At 39.7% G+C, this 23,987-nt stretch overlaps 1 protein-coding gene across 1 annotated transcript in view; it reads right to left on the reverse strand.

Annotated features, from left to right (window-relative positions):
- The window catches only part of fstl5 (follistatin-like 5), a 177,444-nt gene that overhangs the window by 27,010 nt on the left and 126,447 nt on the right, over positions 1-23,987 (reverse strand). Inside the window, exons 9-10 of the mRNA XM_042419078.1 lie at positions 14,513-14,674; positions 10,529-10,663 (exon numbers count right to left, since the gene is read on the reverse strand). Coding sequence (XP_042275012.1) covers positions 10,529-10,663; positions 14,513-14,674 — 297 coding nt within the window. The remainder of the gene's footprint in view (positions 1-10,528; positions 10,664-14,512; positions 14,675-23,987) is intronic.

Below are 23,987 nucleotides of genomic sequence, written 5' to 3' on the forward strand. Positions count from 1 at the left end.
CTTCCTCTCTGCCTGAATCTGTGAAATCAGCCAGTGCTGTGTTTGATTGGAACAAAACCCAATGAACTGCTAAATGTCAGAAAATGCTTGCGAAACACTATAAAAGAGTAAAGAATAAAGACAGTGGAGTATGCAGAAGATGGCATAGGATAGAGGAGGTGGTAGAAAGCACAGAAAGAAGCATATGGAGCATAGACAGCACAGTTATTAATTATAAAACAATAGATATTGATTAAAGAGGCAATGATGAAACACCCATAATTTATCTGCAAGGGAGCTGAGAGGGTTACTAATCAGTGACACCAATCCAACAATTATTTGCCAAGTTTGGAAATTTCTACATTTCAAAGTATCATTTTGTGTCATATGTAGACTTTCTTAACTAAAAGAAAAGAAAATTCTTCCAATGGGATGAGATAACCCCATGCAGCTTTCCTTGTTTCAGGAAATATGTTGAAATGAGTCGAGTTAGTTTGACACGCGACAGAGCAATTGGATGTTGGAACCAGAAAATGATGCCTGGTGAAATAATCTCAACTCGTCTGCAGATTTGTCACTTTTTCTTCAATAAATAAGATCTTTAGTCTCCATAATAAACTGACTGAGTGGAGATGTTTTACTGTGCAACACTCAAACTCACTCTCCAGCCCACTACAGTTTCTAGACTCCCTGTTCCTGCTGAGGTACATAAAGGTCATCTATTACTTAATGGACCTTCACTATGAGTCATAAAGCATAAAGTACAGTAAGGAGAATATACTGGAGTCGTGAGTGGAGACCAGAGTAGGATGCAAAGCAGGAATGTACACAGATATTTTGATGGGCAGTTCTGTCCCTATTTCTCACTCTGATGCTGTCTCACTCAACAAGTCCTCCAAACTAAACAAAGTAAACAATAAAGTCTGTGTGTGATTTCCTTCCACTATGAGCGATAGAAGTGTTTTGTCTGGTTCTGGATCTGGTTGGGATGGCGTTGCCTGCGACTCAGCTTGTCAAGTTGTTAGTGGCTGGTTTTAGAACGCAGGGCACATCGCCTGTTTCAACAGCCAATCAGCTCGTAGTGAAGTCAGCTGGTCATGTCAGCAATCTGTTGGCTGGTCGAAATAGGAGAGTTTTGGATGGGGGAAAAGAAAGCCTCGACTCTCTTTTTTCATTTTTTTTTCATGTTGTTGCCGTTTCATCAAGGCTAGAAATGCAATGGTAGCAAGTAAAGCTCACTATTACTATCCTCATTCATATTTTAAGATGATACAAATTATATCCAGCCACAAAAAAAAACCTGATAAGCCACCAGATAGAATGGAAGTACGAAGTTGTTGCTATGGAGACGATATAACATCTTGTCTAGTGGCATTGGTGTAAACTGGCAGGTTTTGCAGACCGCCACATTGCAAGTAGTTGTGAGTTTCAACTCATCTCGTCGTGAATCTTTGGTCTGAACTGGGCTTTACATCACAATGACCAAAAACCAGATGCCAGTGAAACCACCATGTTGTGTCCTCTATGCTAATTACCCCTTTAATGAGAACCACTTACGAAAAATGCATACAGTGCAACTTTAGTCTCAGGCAAACATGCAAACTAACCATAACTGCTGAGTTAATCGCCCACATAATGATAAAGACCACCTTATATTGAGATTATCTATGCACAAAGTCAAAAAGAAAGAAAGTTAGACATGGAAAAGTGCAAAGTTCTTCATCAATTCAGTCACTGAAAGAACAAGTGTCACTTAAAACAATAATGTCATCACTCTTTGAAATGGAGTTGGCAGACTTCCTCTAACAATAATAGCTCTACGAATAATTCTATAATTATAATTTCCTTATTTAGTCCAGAAGGATACTTCAGTAAAAGAGGGCAAGGGGGCAGCAGCATGAGCCAGTATACATAGTAATACAGTGCTCTGCAGGTCTCTGATATGAGGCATGAAGTGCAGCATAATGTAGAGTCATAACAAAGTGGGGAGACTAAAGCAACAAAGCCTTGCAGATCCTCTGACACTGCAGAAATAATTGGCACATTGTGAAGGGCAGATATTTATGCCAGTTTAGCGGCAGACTGTCAGAGATGGATGGTGCTCTGCCTGCTGGTGACAGACTTTGTTAAAGAGATCTCAGAATAGTGACTGCTCAGGTTTTCCCAAACAACAAAGTGCTTGGGTAAATTTGAGAGAAAAACAATTCACTTTAGTGCTACGCCTGTGAAGAAAAGGTTCTGGCCTTCATGCTCCTTGGTGGTGAATTCATCTAAAGACGATCATTCATGCCTTGCTCATCAAATCATGTTTTTCAGTTCATCTCCTTTAATAATACCTTATTCAGCCCTTTGTCAACTGGTTTAGTTAGTTATTTGGCTCTCTCTTATTTAGGTGCTTGAATGAGAAGCCTGAGGCAGGTCATAAACACAATGATTTCACAAAATGAGATCATTACTTTCCACAAAGTCAGATTTCTAAAACATTTCCAAGTATAATCACAATATGTCATTTGAATCTCTGTGTGTTTCAGATCAATGGTGTTAGATCAAGGGTAGTCTGGCGCCACAACATGCCCAACAGCATCAGAATTTCGATGGGATCAGAGTATGGAGCTCTTGGTTGAAAGCAGCCACAATTCGGCTATGCCACTCATTTTAATGATGTGCATATCTTTTTCATGAGCCCAAAGATAATTCATTTAATACTTGTGAACATCGCTGGTTTTCTTGCCAAAGCTAGAGAACCAACAGGACTACAGCTTGAATATGTGGGGAGACAAAACAGTAGCAAATGAAAATAATGAAAAATCTTCTGACTGGAAAAAGATGTTTTTAACTCTTACTATTAAATGTTTTTTGGGTCCTGCGGCATGATGATTATATAGCAAATTACTCATGATCACTGGATTAAGTCCTAATGAGTCAATTATTTTTTTAGAGAAATGCTCATGTCATTAAAGTGTCTAAACATGGTTACACATCTGTGTGTTAGCACGTGATTGTGTTGTGCTTGTGTCCTATTAAATGTATTTTGGAAGTTACATTAATTAGAGACAGAATAATTTTGTAAAATAGCTTTAAAATGGCTAAGGAAATGTATTATTTTAGACATGATAACGTTTATATATCATGGTTTGGTGTGTTTAGTTCAGATCTACATCAAAAACATTTTTCTCTCCATATTTCTCCCTGTAGCCTCTCAGGATGTCAAACCAGATGCTGTTCTGTAAATGGGTAATAACTGGAGCAATGACTTTACAGAGGCTCTCTGGCCAGAACATGATGCCATATGGAGCTAATGTGGATTTGATGTACTCAAGTCTGTGAGTTTGAATGAGGATTCTGACATGACTGTAATGCATGTGACATAAGTGGGGGACACGGATGCTCTTAACCTGACTATTGATTGATTTTTGGCGCTCTTGGTTGGTTAAGGCCTGCATGAGAACTGACACAGGTGTAAGTAAACAGCATGTTTTTTAGTATTGGCACCAGTATCAAAAATTGCCTGAACATTTCCTGTGATACTATTCTTTATCTTGACCTGGCTGAAGATGTGGATGAAGTGAGTTTGTGCAGTGTGACCTCTGCTATCAATTAACCCACAACCAGTCTTCCTCCAGTCTGAGAGTTATTGCCAGCGAAGGGATGGAGTTCACACGGGCTCTGCACTAATAGTCACTGCTGGTGAAAAACTGAAAGTTTGTGCTTTGCTTCATGTACTAGTGTACGAGTGTTGATGAATATGAACAGCGGAGGTCAGCGAGAGGCCACCAGTCACTGAGGTTCGGAGAGAAGTGAGACAGTGAAACAAGGTAAAAGATCGTTGAGGATGAGACATTATCCTGAAAAGGTAAAGCTACGCCAGCTGCTGTCTATGGTTGGCTAACTGCTTATGTTTCTCGCTCTGTCAGTGAAGGGTATTATTAAAACATAAGTAAATTCTAATGTGATCTCAAGTGTACTGGCTGCATTTGGCATCTGCCTGTGAATGTTTTACAAATGCAGGTTACCTCTGCCTCATCATTACTAGATGTCGTTTCTGGGAAGGTAGCTTATGCAAATGGGTGTACAAGTGTTGTGGCAGGAAAATGAACAGTGAAAAGAGAAGGACAAGCAGGAATAACAATAGTCTTTGAAGCTGGAAATGTTCATACAGTTGCTTTATGAAAAAATACACTAAAGCTATCTGTGAAGATTTTCCAATGCTGTGTGATCATACAAATGTTGTTCCTGAGTGCTGATTCTAACTTAACTGCATTCGGAAGTGCTTGTAGAGCACAGGCTGGGATTAATTGATGGGTGACCTGAAGCAGAATCAGTCTTCCTCGTTCTGTTCTTTGGTCAGGTTACCTTGACCAAGAAGTACTTGCATACAAGGAAACCTTTATTTGGTATTTCATCAAGGGAAAAATTATGAATTTCTGTGTTACCTGGCAACTTTTCTTGAAAATCCCAAAAACAGATAAAATGGACTGATAATGTATTTTTCATGATTTTTTTTTTCATTATTTCTTTCTTGCTTTATTTTTTTTTTCTCATGTTTATTTGTAATTCTAAACAGTCTACTGTGTGTTGTCTGCTTTTCTCTGTCTGGCAGCATTGTTTTTGTGGTGGGATGGGGGTAAGTAAAAACATAAAATGTTTATTTCATGTTATTCTGTTTGCTTGTGTGTTTATAAAAAAGATAAATTTGGACTTGAGAAAAGTCACACTAAAATGTGTGAACTAAATTTGCTTTAATTAATGGAGCTGTCAAAAGGTTTTCATTTTTGAATAAATGCTCAAAATATTTGGCCATTTTTGCCTTTATTAGACAATCATGGTGAAATTGCAAAGAGGAAACAAGGGAAGAGAGATGGGTATGACATGCGACAAAGCTCCCCAGCTAGAACCGATGGTTTTCAGAATTCAAATGTTTGTGAGAAAAAAATAAAAATGTGCTGATAATTTCAGTGTGAGATTTACAGAATATGAATGTCTGAATGTTTTGGGTGACAGCAGTGCCACCATTACTGAAGTGTGCCAGCATCCCAACTGAGCATGTGAGCATGGAGCAGCAGGGTGTGTGTAAACTGCAGATGGGTGTTGTTAAAGTTACACATCCAACAACTTTAGCTAAATGAAGAGCACTGCATGTTCTAAACATTCATTGGAAGATCATCTGTTTTGCACTAGTTATAATGTACCAAGTGCCAATCCACTGGTGTTATTTCTATTTTTTTGTCTGTATTAACAGCGGCTTGTTAAACATATTAATATCCACTAACAAGACAACAATCGCTCAAGTAAAAGCAGCAGCAGTGTACAATCGTTGTGCCTGATAAAGTTTGCTGTGTTAACACAGAACATCACAATACCCAGGAGCAGCTTAGATTCTCCTAGTCTCTCTGCTCTGGCCTAAACACTGATGTACTGACGGCAGCTGGCAGATTTCCCAGAACATATCACCCAGCCGCCCCCTTATTGGAGAGCCCAATATAAATATCTGTCCATCTCCAGTGGCTAATCAAATGCCAAGATAATGCAAATAACAAGAGAGGGTCAAAACTCAAACCTGTACCCTTCTCACAGATTTAATGAGTTTTGTGTTTGTTTGTTTCACCTTCTTACATGAGCAGTTGCTCAGCCATAAACAAAGCTGCACTCCAACATTAGTCTGTTTTTCTCCTATACACCAATATTGAAGTGATCTGCTCTCTTGCATTTGGAAAAAAAAAAAAAAAAGAATCAATTGTATTTGTTAGATATTTTGACACTTTAACAAATCTAAAATTAATTTTAGCAAATTTTATCATACCAAGTTTCTCCTAATTATCTATAAACTGATGTAAATTTATTTCACACATTGAAAAACAATAAAGTGATTATAAATGTGTAAACATCGACAGTCGTGAGTATTTTTCTGCGCATTGACAACCCCTTTAGACTGAGTAGACACAATTTGCTCAATAGTTTATGATCTACTTTCTTTCATACCTCACACTTTCCCTGTTACCTCACACACACACACACACACACACACACACACACACACACTCAACTGTAAAGTACTTTGTGATGGACCTGTTAAAAGCACTTTAGACTACTGTAGCACTTTAGAAATAAATTTGACTTGACTTGACCTTTTGTGACTATTAAACTAATTACACTTATAAAGCTGAGCAATCTGATAATCTGTCTCTTCTTTGTCCTATGCTTCTTTTGTGTGATTTTTATGTGACGTTGACAGAGCTAGTAGGGTGCTGTGAGTGCATGAAACATGTCTGGTTTGAATTTTACTGACTTATCTACTTATGGCTAATGTAGCAAGGAGATTCTCATATTACTCCTACTTATACCTGTCTAGACCCTTCCCAGCCACTTTTACCTGGCTGGTCACGGCCACATTTTGTCACTTCTTCCTTTCTGCTTAGCTGTCACTTTCCATCTTCACGACGCCATTCAACTGGCAGATAGGGGGTTTGAATTTCTATTTGAAGTATGTGTAGTGCGCTATCCTACTTTGTGTTAAACTACCAGTTGTATATTTGAATTTATAGTACCAATGCAAATGCCAAGTACACATAACCCCAGCAGTGAGCATCCAGAGTTGTGGAAAACAGGGTAGATCCCACCTGTAGAGGTAGACGCTGTTATTTTTGTATTGATCTTTACCAAAAATGACAAGTTTCTTTACGATATAGGTGTCCAGTGAGGGGGCATTTGAGCTGTGCCATATTTGGCAGGTGTGACCATAGTAGAGGTAAGATTAAACAATTTAGTATCTACTCTATTGAGGGCCACCCCAGGAAATTTGATTTTTTTTTTAATAACTTTTCTTTTCTTTATTTTTAGGGTAGTTTGCTACTATTTTGTCTACAGCTTGTTTTGCCCTTTGTTTTTTTTTTGTTTTTTTTGCTTAATTCTATCTTCTTCTATTTTGTGTCTTATGGTTTAGCATATTTTTAACTAATTTTTGGCATCGTTTATTTCTTTTTTGTGAGACAAACCCACCGTGCCCTTTCGATCCTTTTAAATGTACTAATGCCGTCTCTGCACTCCCTCATTTAGTGTTGGTATCCGGGCTGTACTGTTGGAGTGATGGCCGTTTGGTTAGCGGTGCACCTGCGTGCAGATAAGTATTGCACGACACTTAGAGGTGTTTGCTTGCAGTGATAGTGTATGTGTGTGTGTGTGTGTGTGTGTGTGTGTGTGTGTGGTGGTGTGTATAGCAAAATAGAATTGTATAAAGGCTGGTCCTGCAACAGCCAGCCTGTCTTGTTAATTGTATCCTTTTTTTTGTAGTGTGAGGAACCAGCATGGCGTTTTAGGATCTCCGTATTGTGCTATTTTAAATCTGAATACCTGCTTTGACCATTATAAAGTGGTCCTCCAGTTTTACTGCAACAGTCTTACTCTTTTTAAATACATTTTTATACAAATGCACTTGAAGCCTTGTTTCTGTCTAATTTTCTTGACAACATTATCTGTGTGTTGACCTGTATACAGAGGCTAGTCTTGGGTGGACCCAGTTTAAGGTGTGGTTAGTAGTGCCTTACCTTCCAGTTGGGCAGGTCACACTAAGGAGTTAACAAGTTCATTCTTTATCACATTGTCCTGATATTCTATATTCATCATAATTACAGGGGGTAGGCAAAGTGAAAGTTCCTGGAAATAACTCTGAAATAACTCAATTACAAAAGGTGAATTACATTAAATTCAATGCCAATTAGCAGCATTTTTCAGCTGTGAAAGAAGTCTGAAAATCTGCTCTTTGATATGCAATTTTCAAAGCCACATGAGATAACAAACGGATCTCCAAAGAGACTAAATCACCTGTGATCAAAACTGCAGGTGCATCAATCCAAAAAACCACAAAACTATTTAATATGTCAAGGAAACCATGACAGAAAATCACAGCAACATATGCTACACAAAGCAAACTGCAATGACAAAGAATAACAGCAGGGTAGATAAATTATGTAGGGGGTTGAAAAATACAGTTTAACTCCATATCAAACATGTATGAACCATCTTTGTAGTTTTCATGAGCTATTTACATACGTTATTTGATGATTCCATTTAGTTCACGAGGGAGTTTTTTGAAGGCTTGTGACTGTTAAACCTGTAAAGCTGGAAAATCTGATCTTAGTCCTCTTTCTGTTTCTCTCTTATCCCAAACACAGATTCTGAAGGTTCAGGATAAATCTGGCAAAAAATCACTGTTACTTATATTGTCAAAAAAATCCACTGAAAAAACCAAAACCATCAGTGATTTGATTCTATATAGTATGATATTGTTTATTAGTTACTGTATAGTTTATTCTCCTTTGCCATAGAGCTCCTTGTTAAATAAACTATTAAAAAACATTAATGAGCCACACCATGGCCACTGGGTGACATGTTCATTGCCATGAACACGGCCATTATAGTGTATTTTGAGTTGATCCCACATACTACATCTAAATAAATACATGCTCGCCAATCTGAGGCTTAAAAGAGTCCCAAATAAATGCACTATTTACTCATGTTTGAGTAACATTTGCTACAAACTGCAGTGACCATCTGTAGTAGGAAATTATTTAGTTTTTATTGAGGAAGTAAGTATATATTCATGACTTGTTTTGTAAGTCTTCAGTAGTAACAAATGGACTTGGGGCTGAGAGCCACAAAATATTGAAAAACTGAAAATGATTCAGCAACTATTTTGGCAATCAAAAATTAAGATGTCACATCAGACATTCATCAAGCACTAATGTGAAACATTTTTCTGATTCCAGCTTCTTCAATGTGATGATCAGCTGCTTTTTGGACTGCTCAGACAAAACAATACAACTTTACCAACATCACCTTAGGCTTTGGGAAATTAAACTGGGCATGTTTTGTTTTTTTTTGTTTGTTTTTTTTTAGCATTTTTTTTAGCATTTTTTTCTCCATTAATCAGTTAAAAAAACATTAGCTGATTTTGTCTTTTCATGTGATTTGTCGACAGACATAGGGATGATATTTTGAAATAAAAATCTTCTATGCTAAAAATCACTAATATCAAGATGTAATTTAATTCAACACGCCTTAATTGCCATTGGAATAAAGTTTGTAAACTCTACAAAACAACTAATCTCAAGACTCCCTCCTGAATGAAGTGACTTGTCAGGATGTTTATTTTTAGGAGCAGAGGTGGTGGTTTCAGTGTTTGAGGGCTGCTAATGGTATTTGCTGATGCCCCACATTAGCCTCAGGCTCAGCCAATCCAAGGAAGAAAAAAAGTCAGCTCCCATTTGCTTACTTAACTAGTTTCTGAATACAGGGTGGCATTCTTATGCTAAAACTAGAGTGGGTCAATTATGCAGTCAGTCCGATATTCAGGCCAGACAACAGTGCAGTAAAGTCTATTTTTTTCTCTCCTTTTTCGTAATGTATAGTGCAGCCACATCTGGCTGTCTGCTGACATCCCTTTGAACTGCCGTCCTGTGGGGTTGCTCACTATAAAAAGGGTCTACAATATCCAACTCCTAGCACCATTTTGGCCCACGTTAGAGCTTCAAAAGCTTCAAAGCACACAAGTGACTTCTGACCTTGCCGAGCATGATCCTCTGATGCGTGACAGGCTGGGTGGAGGAAGTGCCGTACCGCTGGGATGACATCTAAACATGTCAGGTCTGGCAGAGGTGTGGGACCGTGCACGGGGGATGTGTGATGAGACTGCAAAGTTGCTGCATGTGCTGTTTGGGAAGCCTAATTACCCACAGGAAAGTACAACGCACTAACAACTGGTCTTGAGCCCCAAAGACAGATTCTGACATTTCTGAAAAGGTGAAGTTAATTACTATAGGAGACTATATTCCTGGGGACAAGAGGAAATTGTTTGTGTCAAAAAGTGCTTTCAAACTTGAATATGAAGGTTACTTGTGTTAAACCTGATGTTACTGACCGCTGACTATGAATTCGAAATAACAACTTAATCATTAAATATTCTTCCAAATAATTGCTGCGCTGAGCATCATGTAGAGAAGAAATTTTGGAAGCAACAATTGATTTACTTAAATTTTAGTTGATAAATTGATTGAAGACAAAATTATCAACAATTGTGATAATAGACTAATCTTAAGTCATTTGTCCAGCAAAAATGCGTGAAAGTGACAAATGTGACAAATTTCTTTGTTTTATATAATTGAAAATTAAATTTTTCTAAGTTTGGACTGTTTGCAATTTTCCACAATGTTTTGACATTTTGTAGACTAAATTATGAATCAATTATTTGAAATAATTGATTATAAAGAAAATAATCATGAGTTGCAGCCCTAGTGTGCCAGAATAAAGACGATGAAATATGAAAGGCAAAAAATGTCTTCCTGAGTGGATGGAGGGGTGCATGAACATTTGGTTCTGCTTCCAAACCAGGAAACAAGGTGAATATAGATGGTATCACCATTACTTCCCTTGCAGAGGTTCTATCATTGCATTAAAGGATATAAACTATTAAGAACTAACAGGCTAAATTATTAAGAGCTCCATTTGCATCATCGCTTGAATAAAAGCAGAAACTGACATCATGACTTATACATACAAGTTTTGCGCGCAGAGTCTTCCACAAATAGCGAAGAGATGTCCTCGTCGACACCAGCATCATTTTTGGCGATGCAGGTATAGGCGCCGGTGTCCTCAAAGTGCACATTGCTGATGTGCACCTCGCTTCCATTAGCTTTGAGGAACAACAGAGGGAACAGACACAAAGACAGTTTGCCTTCCAGAAAGAGATAAAAGATGACTTCTGTGCTACCATCCTCTGCTACCATTACTCTGTTACATAACCATTCTCTAACATGTTGGGAAGGAGGCTGAGAGGTTTGTTTCAGGGAGAAATCAAAAAGGTAGGAGTTCAAAGTAAGAATGTGGCACAGGTCTGCCACATGCTGTGTTTTTGTGAGCACTGGGACAATTTCTGGTTTAGCGTTTTTGTGTACAAAAACTCCTACTATTTATTGTGAGAACTAGAAGGAACTTGAAAATGTTTACTTCACAATATTTTATGCTATGGCTTGACAAGTAATGAGATCTACAGAAGTTAAACAAACCAAACAGCCAACAGCCAATTATCTTTAACTGGTCATACTGTAATTCAACAGGATGCAAACATATCAGAAGCAAACCGACATGAGAAAGGAAATACATGCACTGATGTTAGAAAAAAATCATTGTCATATTTGTTGTAATCCAGGTGAATCTTTTAATATTGATAAGAATTTTAGGTCATAATCCATAGCCCTATTTTTACATATAAAATGATGAAAAAAGTAAATGAACAGACGGGTGACAAATTAAAGTAAAAACCAACATAAAGTGTCTTAGTCAGGTTGTTGACGCCAGAACAGCTTGAATGTGCCTTGGCATTGATTCTACAAGACTCTGAACTCTACTGGAGGGATGAACATCATTCTTCAAAAAGATATTCCCTCATTTGGTGTTTTGATGATGGTGGTGGAGAGCCCTGTCTAACACAGTCCAAAATCTCCCATAGATGTTCAATTGAGTTGAGATGTGGTGACTGCAAAGGCCATAGCATATGATTCACATCATTTTCATGCTCATCAAACCATTCAGAGACCCCCCGTGCCCCATGGATGGGGGCATTGTCATCCTGGAAGAGATCACTCCCATCAGGATAGAAATATTTCATCACTCAGAACTACTGTAAATTGAGTTTGCAGTGACCCTTTCCTCTAAGCGTACAAGTGGACCCAAACCAGCAAAATGCCCCCCACAGCATAACAGAGCCGCCATATCCCCTCACTGTAGGGGTCAAGCATTCAGACCTGTTTTGGTTTTTCCTTTAATTTGTCACCCATCTGTATTATTATCAGCTGTAGCAGTATTAGTAAATATTTGTAAAGGTAATATAAATATAAATGTCATAAAACATAGTTAAATTAACTCTAACTGCAACAGTAGCAGCAATTGTAGTAAGAGTAGTTGTAGCTGAGAAGAGAATGAAGAATGAAGGTTATGACATTGTAAGTTCTAAAAACGCAGGTGTAGCCGTCTACTGGATTCTATGGGTAATACTCTCCTCCAATCACATGCGGACAATCGCCTTCTGAAATTTGCATGTACATAGACAGCCAATCAGAAAGCATCTACTGATTCCATGTGTCTCACACAGTATGAAACGCAGCACCTTGCTGCAGTTCCCATCCACTTCAGTGGCAGGGTCCATAGGTAGAGGGGATTTGCCTGTGCTTACAGAACTAGGGTAACAATATCGTAACCTTAGTTTTATCTCACACAGTTTCCACCCTCTACTGGACTGTATGGGTACAATAGATGAAGCCTGATGAATGTTCACCCTGCTGCAACATGTCATTGGACTGCTTCATTGAGCCTGATCAGCTATAAGTTAGTCGCCAAAGTAGGGGGCCCAACCCAGACCAGTTAACATGGACATGAGGTGGGTGAAAATATGGCCTAACCTGGCAGGGGTCATAGGTCATACACCAGAGTGGGGGGTGCTGCCTGCCTGTAGGCTAGGGAGATGCACTCACACAGCCAACAAGCTAGGAGCTTCTTGGATAGGGCTTTACCAGCTACTCTATCTCCATAGCACACGAACAGCTGTTCAGTGCACTGGAAGGGGGCATGTGTTCAACATAATTGCAGAATTGCACATTCTGGGCATAAGACGTGCCATTTTGGCTCCCTGGCATCCCCATAGGATGGAGGACAAAATGCATCTAGCTGAATAGTTCTCAACCTAAATGAACTCCTTATGTTCTTAGAAACAAAGGAGGGGTTTGGCCTGAGAGAAGCACCACTGTGGTCACCACAAAGCAGACGTCAGGGAACACCATTCACTCACTCTCTTAGCCGAGATCAGTGCAAGCAGCAAAGCTGTCTTGAATGACAACGCCTTCAGAGAGGAGCACACCAGAGGCTCAGAGGGATCACTAACTAAGGCCTCGAGCACCAAGGGCAGTTCCCATTGAGACAAGGAGGGGAAAGAGGAGGAAAGGCATAAAGCAGCCTCCTTGGCCATCGAGCATGTGCAAACCTGTCCACCCCCAAGGGCCCCCAATAATGCAGGTCCTCTTGCACTGATGCAATTGAGAATGTTCACCCAGCAGTGCTTGAGCCTCTTGGGATCCAAGTGCAGGCTGGTGAACCACTGTTACAGGTGATGCATATACAGGAACCCCATTGGAACAACTGGATGGCCTGCCGCCACGAGCCCCAATACCTGCATGACAATCAAAACTGCTTGTACTTGTAGGCTATCCCCTGGAAGGTGAAATGCAGGAACTTCCTGTATTTTGGTGCCAAGATGGGTCTGAAACCTCCTGTCTTCTTGGGAACCAGGAAGTACACGGAGTAAAACCCCCTCTGTCTGTCATGAGTGGGAAAAATCAAGACAGCCTGTTTCAGTAAGAGGTCCTGGATCTCCTGAGCCGGATGCGTTTCTTTTTCACCACATCGTGCCTAAAATAGCGCTCATGGATGAGCTCAACCTTGATCTTTTTTTGGGTAGCACAGCCTGCAGCTGAATGAGGCCACCTGCCGTCTGCTTCTCTGACAGAGGGAAGAGAGGCAGACTATTAAAACATTTTCAACAAATTGCACACACAGCGAACATGAACATGAATAGTGGTGGGAGGGGGGGCGGGGGGGCTGTTGAACATAGCCCTTGCCGATATGACTCTCCCTTCCGCTGACAGTCATTTCAGCACCACTGACTTTCCTCATGCATATACTAGCTTCTGTGGGGGGTCTGTCAGCGCTCTTCACTCCAGCATAGGCCCACCATTGTGGGGGGTCGGTGCTGCAGTGTCTCAGGCAAGGTGGTCTGGGAGGTGGCTGAAGCAGCAAGCGCTGATGGTGCTCTGCCCTGCCTGCACACTCTCCTCTTTGCTGTGGCATTGCAGCAATGCACCTCATCTCCTCTTTTGCTAGAAGAAGGTGTGAGTGGCAGATGATAGCTAAGCTGCACCTTCTCCTCTTTCAGCTTCTTGAAGCACTGAGCAAAAGATGAAATGTACCCGAAAAGCCTGTCTGGAACTATGGGAGCTCCCAGGAGTTCTTCTCTGTAGAGTGGTGGGTCCCGACCCCACATAACATGAGCCCACTGTGCCAGTAACAACACCCAGAATCAGGTTATTAATCTGGCCGTTGGTGTCATCCTGTTCTGCTGGGGGGGTGGGGGTCTTGCTACTAGTGGCTCCCTTCAGGCACTTTGACACACTGCCAAATGTCTGGGAGAAGATGTCCAGGAAAAATGTCTCTTCAGTCGTCATTGAAGAGAAGAGGATGTGAACTGCAGTGAGGAGCTGCCTTTTATACTGTGTGGGACACACAGAATCAGTAGGCCCGGCTACGTACATGCAAATTTCAGTGGGTGATTGTGTGTGTGTGATTGAAGGAGAGTATTACCCATAGAGTCCAGTAGAGGGCGGGGCCTATGTGAGATAGGACAGTTGTAAAAAATAATAATAGCAGTAGTACTATTGGAGGAAAAATGTACAAGTGTAAATGCAATGAACAGTAAACTCTGACTCTTTTTTACCTTGAAGGGTGAGCTGTTTGGACAGCTTGGTTGTGATGTCCATGCCGTTCTTCAGCCAGGCCAGCTGGGGGCTGGGGATTCCCTCAGCATGGCAGCGCAGGCTGGCAGTGACGCCTGGCTCCCTCGCTTGGCTCTCTGGGTACACTCGGATAACAGGAGGGACTGGAACATGGTGAAAAAGAGGAGGAGACTGTTGAGATGGAGAACTGAATAAAAGCAGACCACTGTTGTTTACATAAATACCACTTGATAAGATAACTTTATTGTATCTCACAAAGCAACCAAAATTCTTTTTTTTACAAGGCTACTCAACAAAAAAAATAATGCACATTTAAAAACACATTTACACACACACACACACACACACACAGAATAGGACTCAAACTACAACTGACAAGAACAGTGTTAAACAGGTAGTATTTTTGGGGGATGAGAGGGATCCTGATTGATCAGAGTGGTTTTCCTGATCACTAACCAGGTGTACAGCTCAGATAGGGGAGTTTGGGGTGAACCAATTATTTTGCCGGCCTGATTAGTTATGTGGGAGAGCTCTGTTTTGTGTTTGGTGGTGAGGGCGTTGCACGAGGATGAAATGTTGAAGGTAAATATATCTCTATATGAAGCAAGGAATATCTGTCTCACTGTCTGTCTGTCTGTCTGTATGTTGGTCATTTGCATATCTTGAAAACTGAGCGGAAATATGTACAGCTTGACTCTACCATTGCAACCCACATTGTGGTGGGATTACATCCAAAGTGATAATGACCTGAAAAAGTTTAAGAGACTTAAGCTGTACTATTGAACTGTGTACGTTGACTGTGAATGAAACATGTACGTTCAAGACTTACTGCAGGATGTCTTAGACACGTTTTGAACAGGCACTGCAGTTCATCTAACTAAAAAGCAAAAAATCTCTGTCTATCTGTCTATCTGTCTGTCTGTATGTATGTATGTATGTTTGCATATCTCGAGAACTGTTCACCCGATCAACTTCACACTCGGCAGGTGTATTCCTGGGGACCCAAGAACATGCAGTGTCAAAAGCAGTTTGGACACATGACACATTATATATTAATAATCTTTGAACAAACAAGTGAACAGTGAGCTGCTCAGCTCCGTGTCTGAGAGCAGTGGGGGCTGTTTGATTAAACACCGTCACATCATAACGGGGCGGGGTTTCTGGGCTCTGACTTGATGAGCGAGACAAAGGTACACACCCTGCTCAGTTAAACTGTCCAAGAGAGAAGAATGAGCATACATAGGAGAAAAAACCAGAGGTGGAGGCAATAAAACTAGCCAATAGGAGCGCAGAAACATTTTGATTGGCAGCAGAATCAACCAGTGGAAGGCCATAAACCGATACGGTTCAAGCTCTGTTTAGTCTCAGTGGTGAAGTTTCTGTTTGGATTTAAACTGTTTAATTCATTCATTCATTATTGTTTTAATAGATAGGTTTGTCAGTTGATACATACATATGCGGTTCTCGAGAAATAATAATCAATTGGCCCATTCTGAACAGATACATTTTGAATGGGCAGTACACTAGTAGATTCAATTAGTGTCCTGTAAACCAGGGTTAAAATGTCCTTGCTGACATTAAAAGTCCGAAGGCAGGACTGAGGCAACCTTATTGAACGAGAAGTTTTAGAGAAGAGGCCAAGTCCTGTGAACTTGTGGTCTGGCATTAGCATACACTATCAATAGGATCAAGTATATTGCAGCATTGCTTTTAGATAAGGTTAACGTGCTCTGTGAAGCTAAACAAATCAGATAGATAAATAAGGGAGAGAACCTCTGTTCGGACGTTATCGATTTGGCTTTGTAGTCATTGATTTTATGTAACCTTTTGTCAGCAAGGAGATGAGAGGATAGAAGAAGAGAAAACAAAAACGTTTTAAGAGAGAAAAGACACAGACTAAATGTCGCTCCCTTTGGCAAACTGTTCCAAAAGCTGACTTTACACATTTCTTCACATTGTGCCACTGTCATGCTGGAGTTTCACTTCTTTACCCTACCCTGAAGCAAAAACAAACAAAAACACTCCTACATACTGTACTTCCAAGAACCATAAATCAACATAAATCAATAACACACACAAATACATTAATAATATGTATTTATGCATTGGCTGAGAATATGCCACAGTTTTGCTCTACACCCAGGGGCTAATTTGTTAGTCTTGCTCCACAAAACATGGAAAATATCAAAAGAATGAATTTGAATAATCCTTAAAAGGAAAGACACCTTCTGTCAAAAGCATAACAATGATAAAACCTTTCAAAAGGATAGTAACCTCTGTGAAGAGACTGACCTACGGAGATGGTGACTGAAACTCAGCCAGTGACAATGAAGTGTTTACAGGGGTACCATAAAAAGCAGCATGATTCATTCCACAACAGCTTGTCACATATAAGGATGTCAACTTGGCAGTGTTTTAAGTGAGAAGGAGTGAGGAGGTGAGGAGAGCTGGCTCTGTGATTGGAGCAGAGCTGGATTCCCTTATGTCAGTTACAGAGAGAAGGACCTTAAATAAACTTTTGTCCATCATGGACAATGCACACCACCCTCTGCATAGAACATTCACTGGGCAGAGGAGTATGTTCAGTGACAGACTGCTGTCTCAGTCCTGCTCAACAGACAGGAAGTCTTTTGTCCCCCAGGCCATATGGCTGTTCAACTCCTCCCAGCAATGGTGGGGCGAAATTGACTATTAGGCGTGATGTTGCCTCTCCGTTGCTACCCATGCTCACCTGCTGCTAGACTGTTGGTTACTGGCTATGAGTCTTACACACAATTTCTATTTATATTTGTTCACATATTTATCTCCAATTTGTATTTTATATCAGTTACAGTAATTATTATTCTTGCACTGTTAATCACCTTGCATTTGCACATATGCTATCATAGTGATCTATCTATCTATGTATGGACATCAAAACTCTCTATCCTGCCATCTTGTTTGAGCAATCGCTCATAGCCTCTGTGGCCCAAATCAGTGTCCTCTTTACTGAAACAGACTTCAGAGACATGAGTGCAGGATGGAAGCGAGAGTCTTGGCAGAAACAGAGTAGGCAGACGTGCTGTAGAGACCATTTCCTGTGGGCACTGGGTTAGAGGAAGTCTTTACTCAGCCAGGTGAGTGGAGGATTGAAGATTGCTGCCATGGCCATCTGGTAACCACGGCACTCCCGGGCATTGGAGCTCACGTCAACCTGACTGCCAAAACGCCATCCACAGTGGGCCACCAAGGACTCTTATGGCATCCAGGTTACTTTACCAATCACAGTCACAGAGACACTCCAGTTACACCAGTGCCCCTCAACAGTAACAAGGTTGACTGAATAGAACCCATGGAGACAATTATTCTGTACAATCATCTGAGTGAAGATTATTATTCACGTCTATGTCCTCACACATGCTCATACAAGCGTACAAAATCTCTGGTCTCATTTCTTGGAAGGTGCATCTCATGTTGTTTCTCTGGTTTTATTATCCTATCCTCCTCTTTATGTTTTTTTTCATGTTTTTACAGCAAATCACTTTGTGACAGTCTTGTTTGTTGAAATTGCTCTGTGAATAAAGACCATTTAAATAGGATACGTCAATGCAAAGTGGCATTTATCCATCAATCTGCCTGAATGCACATTGAAATAAAATCAATGCTGTAAATATTTCTGTAGGAATATACTTTTAGAGCAACATGCAAATTTTATGATTTGTACATCTTGTGTTCTCACAGAAAAAGAGACTTTGTTGCCTTCATAAAATGTGACTCAGCACACTATTATTAAGAAGTTCCTACAGCGATTTTGATTCAGTTTTGTTACATGTTCTGTTTATTGTTCCATTTCACTGTGTGTGTTCATCTGCATGCTAACATCTCAGTTATGATGAGGTTTTTGGAATATCCTGGTCATGTTTTGTGCATGTAGAATAAACATTATAGCTTGGCTGGAGAAATCTTATCTCGGTTTTAAGAAATAGGATACTAGTTGGAGCACTCTGATAAAAGCCGAGATACCGTGGTATGTAAGCACCTTATCCAGATTTCTAATATGTTCTCTGCCATGCTCAAAGGTGAGTCCTCAACATATGTTACAAAGTAGCTGTAGTAGTAGCACACAGTTTTTCAAGGTCATCTTGGAGAACTTGCCACAGTTCTTCTGTGGATTTAGGCTGTTTCATTATATTCTGTCTCATCATGTTATCCCAAATCAGGGCTCTGTGGGGCCCATATAATCTGTTGAGGGACCCCTCGCACTTCATATCACTAAAGATAGATCTTTGGCTGTATTTTTGGGGTTGTTGTCATACTGTAGAATGAATTTGGGACCGATCAGATACCTCCATGATGGTATTGCATTATGGATAAGAATCTAAAAAATCTAAAGTGCCTAAAACTTTTGCACAGTATATACATCCAGCAAAGTGGTGCAAAATCCATGCAGTTAAAAACCAGACTGATCTTGAACTGTTGAGGTAACTCAGTTGAATGACAGATTTGCTGTATGTGGAAGAGACAAATCTACACTTATGTAGACTATCAGAAACCTGAATAGTAGACAGAGAGTTGAACAGAGTTTGTCACATTCCACGTATGATCAAAACCAAGAGACTAGACTGCCTGTTATGAGAAGGTAAGAAATGCCCTGTATGGAACAAATTATCCTGGCATTTCAGATATATTATTATTTTTATCATTGTATTTTTTTATGAGCAGAGGCATTACATGAAGATGACATTACATACTGTATATCAGATGAAACTCAAATGAAACTCTAATGAAGAACAGCATGTAAGTGCATAAAATAGACAATCTACATATTGAACATATTGCAAAGTAGGGATATAATATTGAATCTCAGGATGTGTGTGGCAGTGGGGCCATTGCACACATGCCATGTACCTTCGTTGCTGACTTACAACCACAACAACCTATTAATCAACAGCCGTAGTGCAATTACAGTATGAATCGACCAGCTTCCCTTGAACACTTCAGTAATAAAACTTCTCAGGCAATCTCACAAAGTTGTGTTAATTAGTGTGTTGGAATTAAAACTAAGGATGCAACCACAAGCCTCTCTATTTTAGAAAAAACAGTATTGCTGCCACAGCAGTCAGTAATCGTCAAATTCAGGTTGGTTTGTCAGGGACAGACACTTCACTTGAGCAAAAGCCTCAGTACCCACACACAGTACAGTCACTGCTCTATACTTGGTAGTCTCGGCCCAAATCTAAGAGGATGTTTTTCCAGAAACTACAAATGAAAAAAGTGGGGTCATCTTATGTTCAAGGACATATATGTCAGTTTGTATTTAAAAGTTTTACTCTGTAGTGGAGAATATAGATGAATCATGTGAGAGAAAACATTATCAGGATGTTACTCTAATAGCTGCTTCCCAAAGGTTTGGTAATGGTTTAATACACTAATCCATCAGTTTATATTGATCCTGTTTGAAACGGTAAAATAAAATTAGAAATGTACAATATGTAGTGCACAATATGTCAGGTTTAATAATAAATTTACAAATGTGTTTATTTTATTTTTATTAATTGACTTTATTTATACATTGTATGTGATTTCAATTATTCTAAATATGCTTTATCTTCCTACATTCATGTATCCAGAAACAGGTGCTACAAAGGGGATTGGAAGAGACTTCTTATGATCAGGGTGGTCTTTTTTGTGGGCCAATGCAGCGTATAGAAATATCTTTTGAGGCTAGAGAGAGAAAATGTGTAGCATGAAATACAGCTCACATCTCATCTTATACACCTGTTTGAGTAAATTGCTTGTGTGATTTGAGAAGATGGAACTGGTTGGTATTTTCTGCTAAAGATCTCGGTCTATGATCCTATCAGAGCTGGTAACACCACCACAGGAGTCACATAGGTTACAGTAAAAGTGTAGGTGCAGCGTTTAGGGGTGTAATTACAGAGCAACCCTAATCAGTGATGAGAATGGGTTTAGAGGTTGGCTCAGGCTCAGCAGAAGTTGCAGTTAAGCCCTCTGTAGGCTCCATGGATCTAATTCAACCTAACATCTGTGATGGGAGGGGCCCGCTCCCTGCCAAAACTTTAATAACCCAGCCTAGTTTCCTCAACCCTCCAAGTGCAGGTATTCACCCTAGTTCAGCACAGAATAATTATATAACTATGTTAGTAAACATAAAAACATTGATAAAATATTTTTTTATGAAAATACTGAGTGAGCAGAGGGGTACCTGCATGGATTTTTCAAAAGATGCATTATATCTGAAAGTTTGGATTTGGGGATCGTATAGCACAAAATGACAAATGTGGGTGTTGCGTAGCTTTTGGATCCAGACTTCTGAATCACCACCTAATTTTCGGAGCTACTCAACAATTCAAAGAGGTCTGTGGTTTTGCCTATTGGTGGCCGTTTCCAACAGTTAGAGAAACAAATGACAGAGTAGAGAAAAAGGGAGGGAGGGACTATATGGGGACATCATCTTCTTAGTTAGCTACCGAGCGAGGTCCATGAAAAATAGGGGTAGAAAAATGGCAAAAAGCATGAACAAGATGGATGCAGCTGTAAAGTTTGTTATAAGTCAACTTACAGAAATAAGAACTCTTAAGACTACATATTCATTTGACCACTGTCCACTGCTCCTAGCAACCTAAGGTTTTGTGTCAATGGATCAGTCATTGCTACTGATTAATTAGGGCAAAACAAAACAATATATTCCCCTTCTACCCCCTCATTCAGGCCATTTGTGACCTCTGAAACCTTGACTTTGTTGTGATTGTAAATAGATTAGCGTTCAAATGGATTTTGAAATGAAAAGATTGTATTTTTAAAGCGAAAAAATGTGAACTTACAGAATTCAGCCTTCCATAACTACTGTTTAAAAACAGAGCACATCACTTCTCACCTCAGTCTTAAGTCAGAAAAGCTAATGAAAAAACACAGTTTGTATTGTATTATATATTTTCTGTCAGGTAATCCGCTCTGAATATCTAGCATACCTACCGCTGTTGTTAAAATGTGACTGCTGTCTATCAGTTACAGGCCACCGCTGTTACTCAAGGGGATCGGAGGGTTGGGGGGGCTGTGTCAGACATTTGTTTAGTAGGAGCCATGTTTTATCAATGTTGCTGCAGTTCCCACTGGTTTCCAATAGAGCTCAATAAAGGTCATTCCTTGGTTAAAGGCCCATTATTTGAGAAAAATCTCATGTCAGTGAGTTCTTTTGACTGTGAATGTGGCAGAGAAAGTACATCCTGCCCTGCTGTGGACGTCTGTTAATGTTCACTGCAATTCTAACTGGTCACTGATAGAGGTCAATAAAGTGTCATAAATTATTTAATTTCATCCTAAAGTAGCATGAAAGGATGAAAATGTGGCAAGCCAATGGTGAAAATCTATTTAATCAGCAGACAGTTTGAAAAAAGGGGAAGGCTGGGTGGGCTTTGAATGAGTGCAAATTAAAATGTTGCATTAAAAAAATGAAAGATATACTTTATTATATTATTATATTTATTATATTATTATTATACTTTATTTACAAATTCAGCTGATATTATCAGGAGAATTGGGATAATTGTTGTTAGTTTAGGATAAGCACTGTTTGCTACTGACAGCAATTAACTACACAGTAAGTGGTTTTTACATGAATAAAATTAATGCAGTAAACAATTAAACTAAAATAAATACAATTATAAATACACATACATACTGTATAATACATTATATCTAAAATGATTGATATTGATACGATGATATACATATGTGAAACCAGGAGATTCACTGATATTTAGAACATATACGTGTAGAGCTACTTCAAAAAACACAGGTGTATTTTCAATTTCAAGCTTTCAGTTTTACTTTAAAATAATCATCAGGAGCTGGCAGAGGTGTCAGGAAACAAGAGCTAATAAATGCACCGTTTGATAGCTCAGTTGCATAAATTAGGCTGATGATGTCAACAGCTTAAACTGTAGGATTAAACCTCACCACATATCCAACCCTAATGCTCTCAACTTAGTGTAAAAAAGTTTCTTTTAAACCACGTAACAAGTTCAAATGTATAACTTACATAAACTTCCTGATGAATTGAAATTCGACATGGAGCAAGGTTGGAGAACACTCCAATGGGTCTAATAAAGCGTTCATCTACCGACAGAAAACAAAAATAATGACGGTAATAATAATAAATATCAGTCAATACTGTAAATTTCTAGTTCTTAAAGAAGCATATAAACTCTCCTTGAACAGTACTTTAACAGCTTCTGAGGAACTGAAGTTGTTTATTTGATGTTGAGAGCATTGGGGGTTGAAATGTGTCAATCTTATAAACTATTTAGACCTGTGATCTCATCAACTGAGCAACAGAGCTTGGACACCTGGTATTTATCAGCTGTCGTTTTCCTTACGCCTCTACCAGGTGTGAATGATGATTTTACAGAAAGCTTCAACCTTCAAATATGCCTATATTTTGAGCAACTCTCAATGAGAAAGAAAGTCAAAAACCTTTGGTAGGATCAACTATTTTGCTTGGTGATATCAATAAATGTTCTGTCTTCTCTCTCATTAATTCTGCACCTTTCTCCAGATCCCCAAATGCCTTATAAAAAGGCACAAAGGAACCATGAAGCTCTCCATTTCCTGACTAAAAAGAAGAAGTGTGTACTCCGCCATTTTACAATACCTAACTTACATACTCCACCAGTGTGCATTTGTAAACTCAATTCCTGCATGCAAATCACCCTTTCCTTTGCGTGAACCGTAGTGAAAATGAAAGGAGCAAGCGGGTCGGTGGGATTTTTCAACTCAAAACTGGATTCATACAAGATGTGAGAGTAGTTGCATTCTGATGTGTTTCTGAGAGTGTCAGGAGAGCCACTGCCAGGAGAATGCGACACAGCAGGGCTGACAGCTCCATCATAAAGCTCCCCAGCCAGTCGTCAATCACTCAGCGAGGCTCCCGTCGGTCATGGTGCTCTAGAAGATGAGCAAGCGTGCAGACACGCACATACACACAAGAACACAGAAACATACAAACACCATGGCAAGAGACCATTTCGCCGTCACACTACTGGGAGATTTCCAACTAAGCCTGGCAGACTTGTTACAACTCTTCAATCAAATCGAGCTTGTGGCTGTTGCTAAAAAACATTGCGGTCACAACTCTTCAGTTGTGAGAACTGACCAGGCACCTGTGAACAACACACACACTCACACTCATGATCCTGTGCCCTCTTTATCACATGTGCAAAAACCCTCACTCATACACAAATCATGACAAATATGCACACACACAAGTTTCCTCTCTCAGATATGATTTCTCTCTCACCTGAGCTACATGCCTCCTGTGGAGATGTGAGACTAATAGCACAGACAACAGTTTTGTCCAGGGCCTGAATCCAATGCATTACATGTACACAGCTTAGATGGTGAAAAAGTACTTTTCAAGGTTAAACAGAAGTAAATAAAGTAAAACTGCTGGAGCGA

Source organism: Thunnus maccoyii, chromosome 8 (genome assembly GCF_910596095.1).
Source record: "Thunnus maccoyii chromosome 8, fThuMac1.1, whole genome shotgun sequence".
Taxonomy (NCBI): Eukaryota; Metazoa; Chordata; class Actinopteri; order Scombriformes; family Scombridae; genus Thunnus; species Thunnus maccoyii.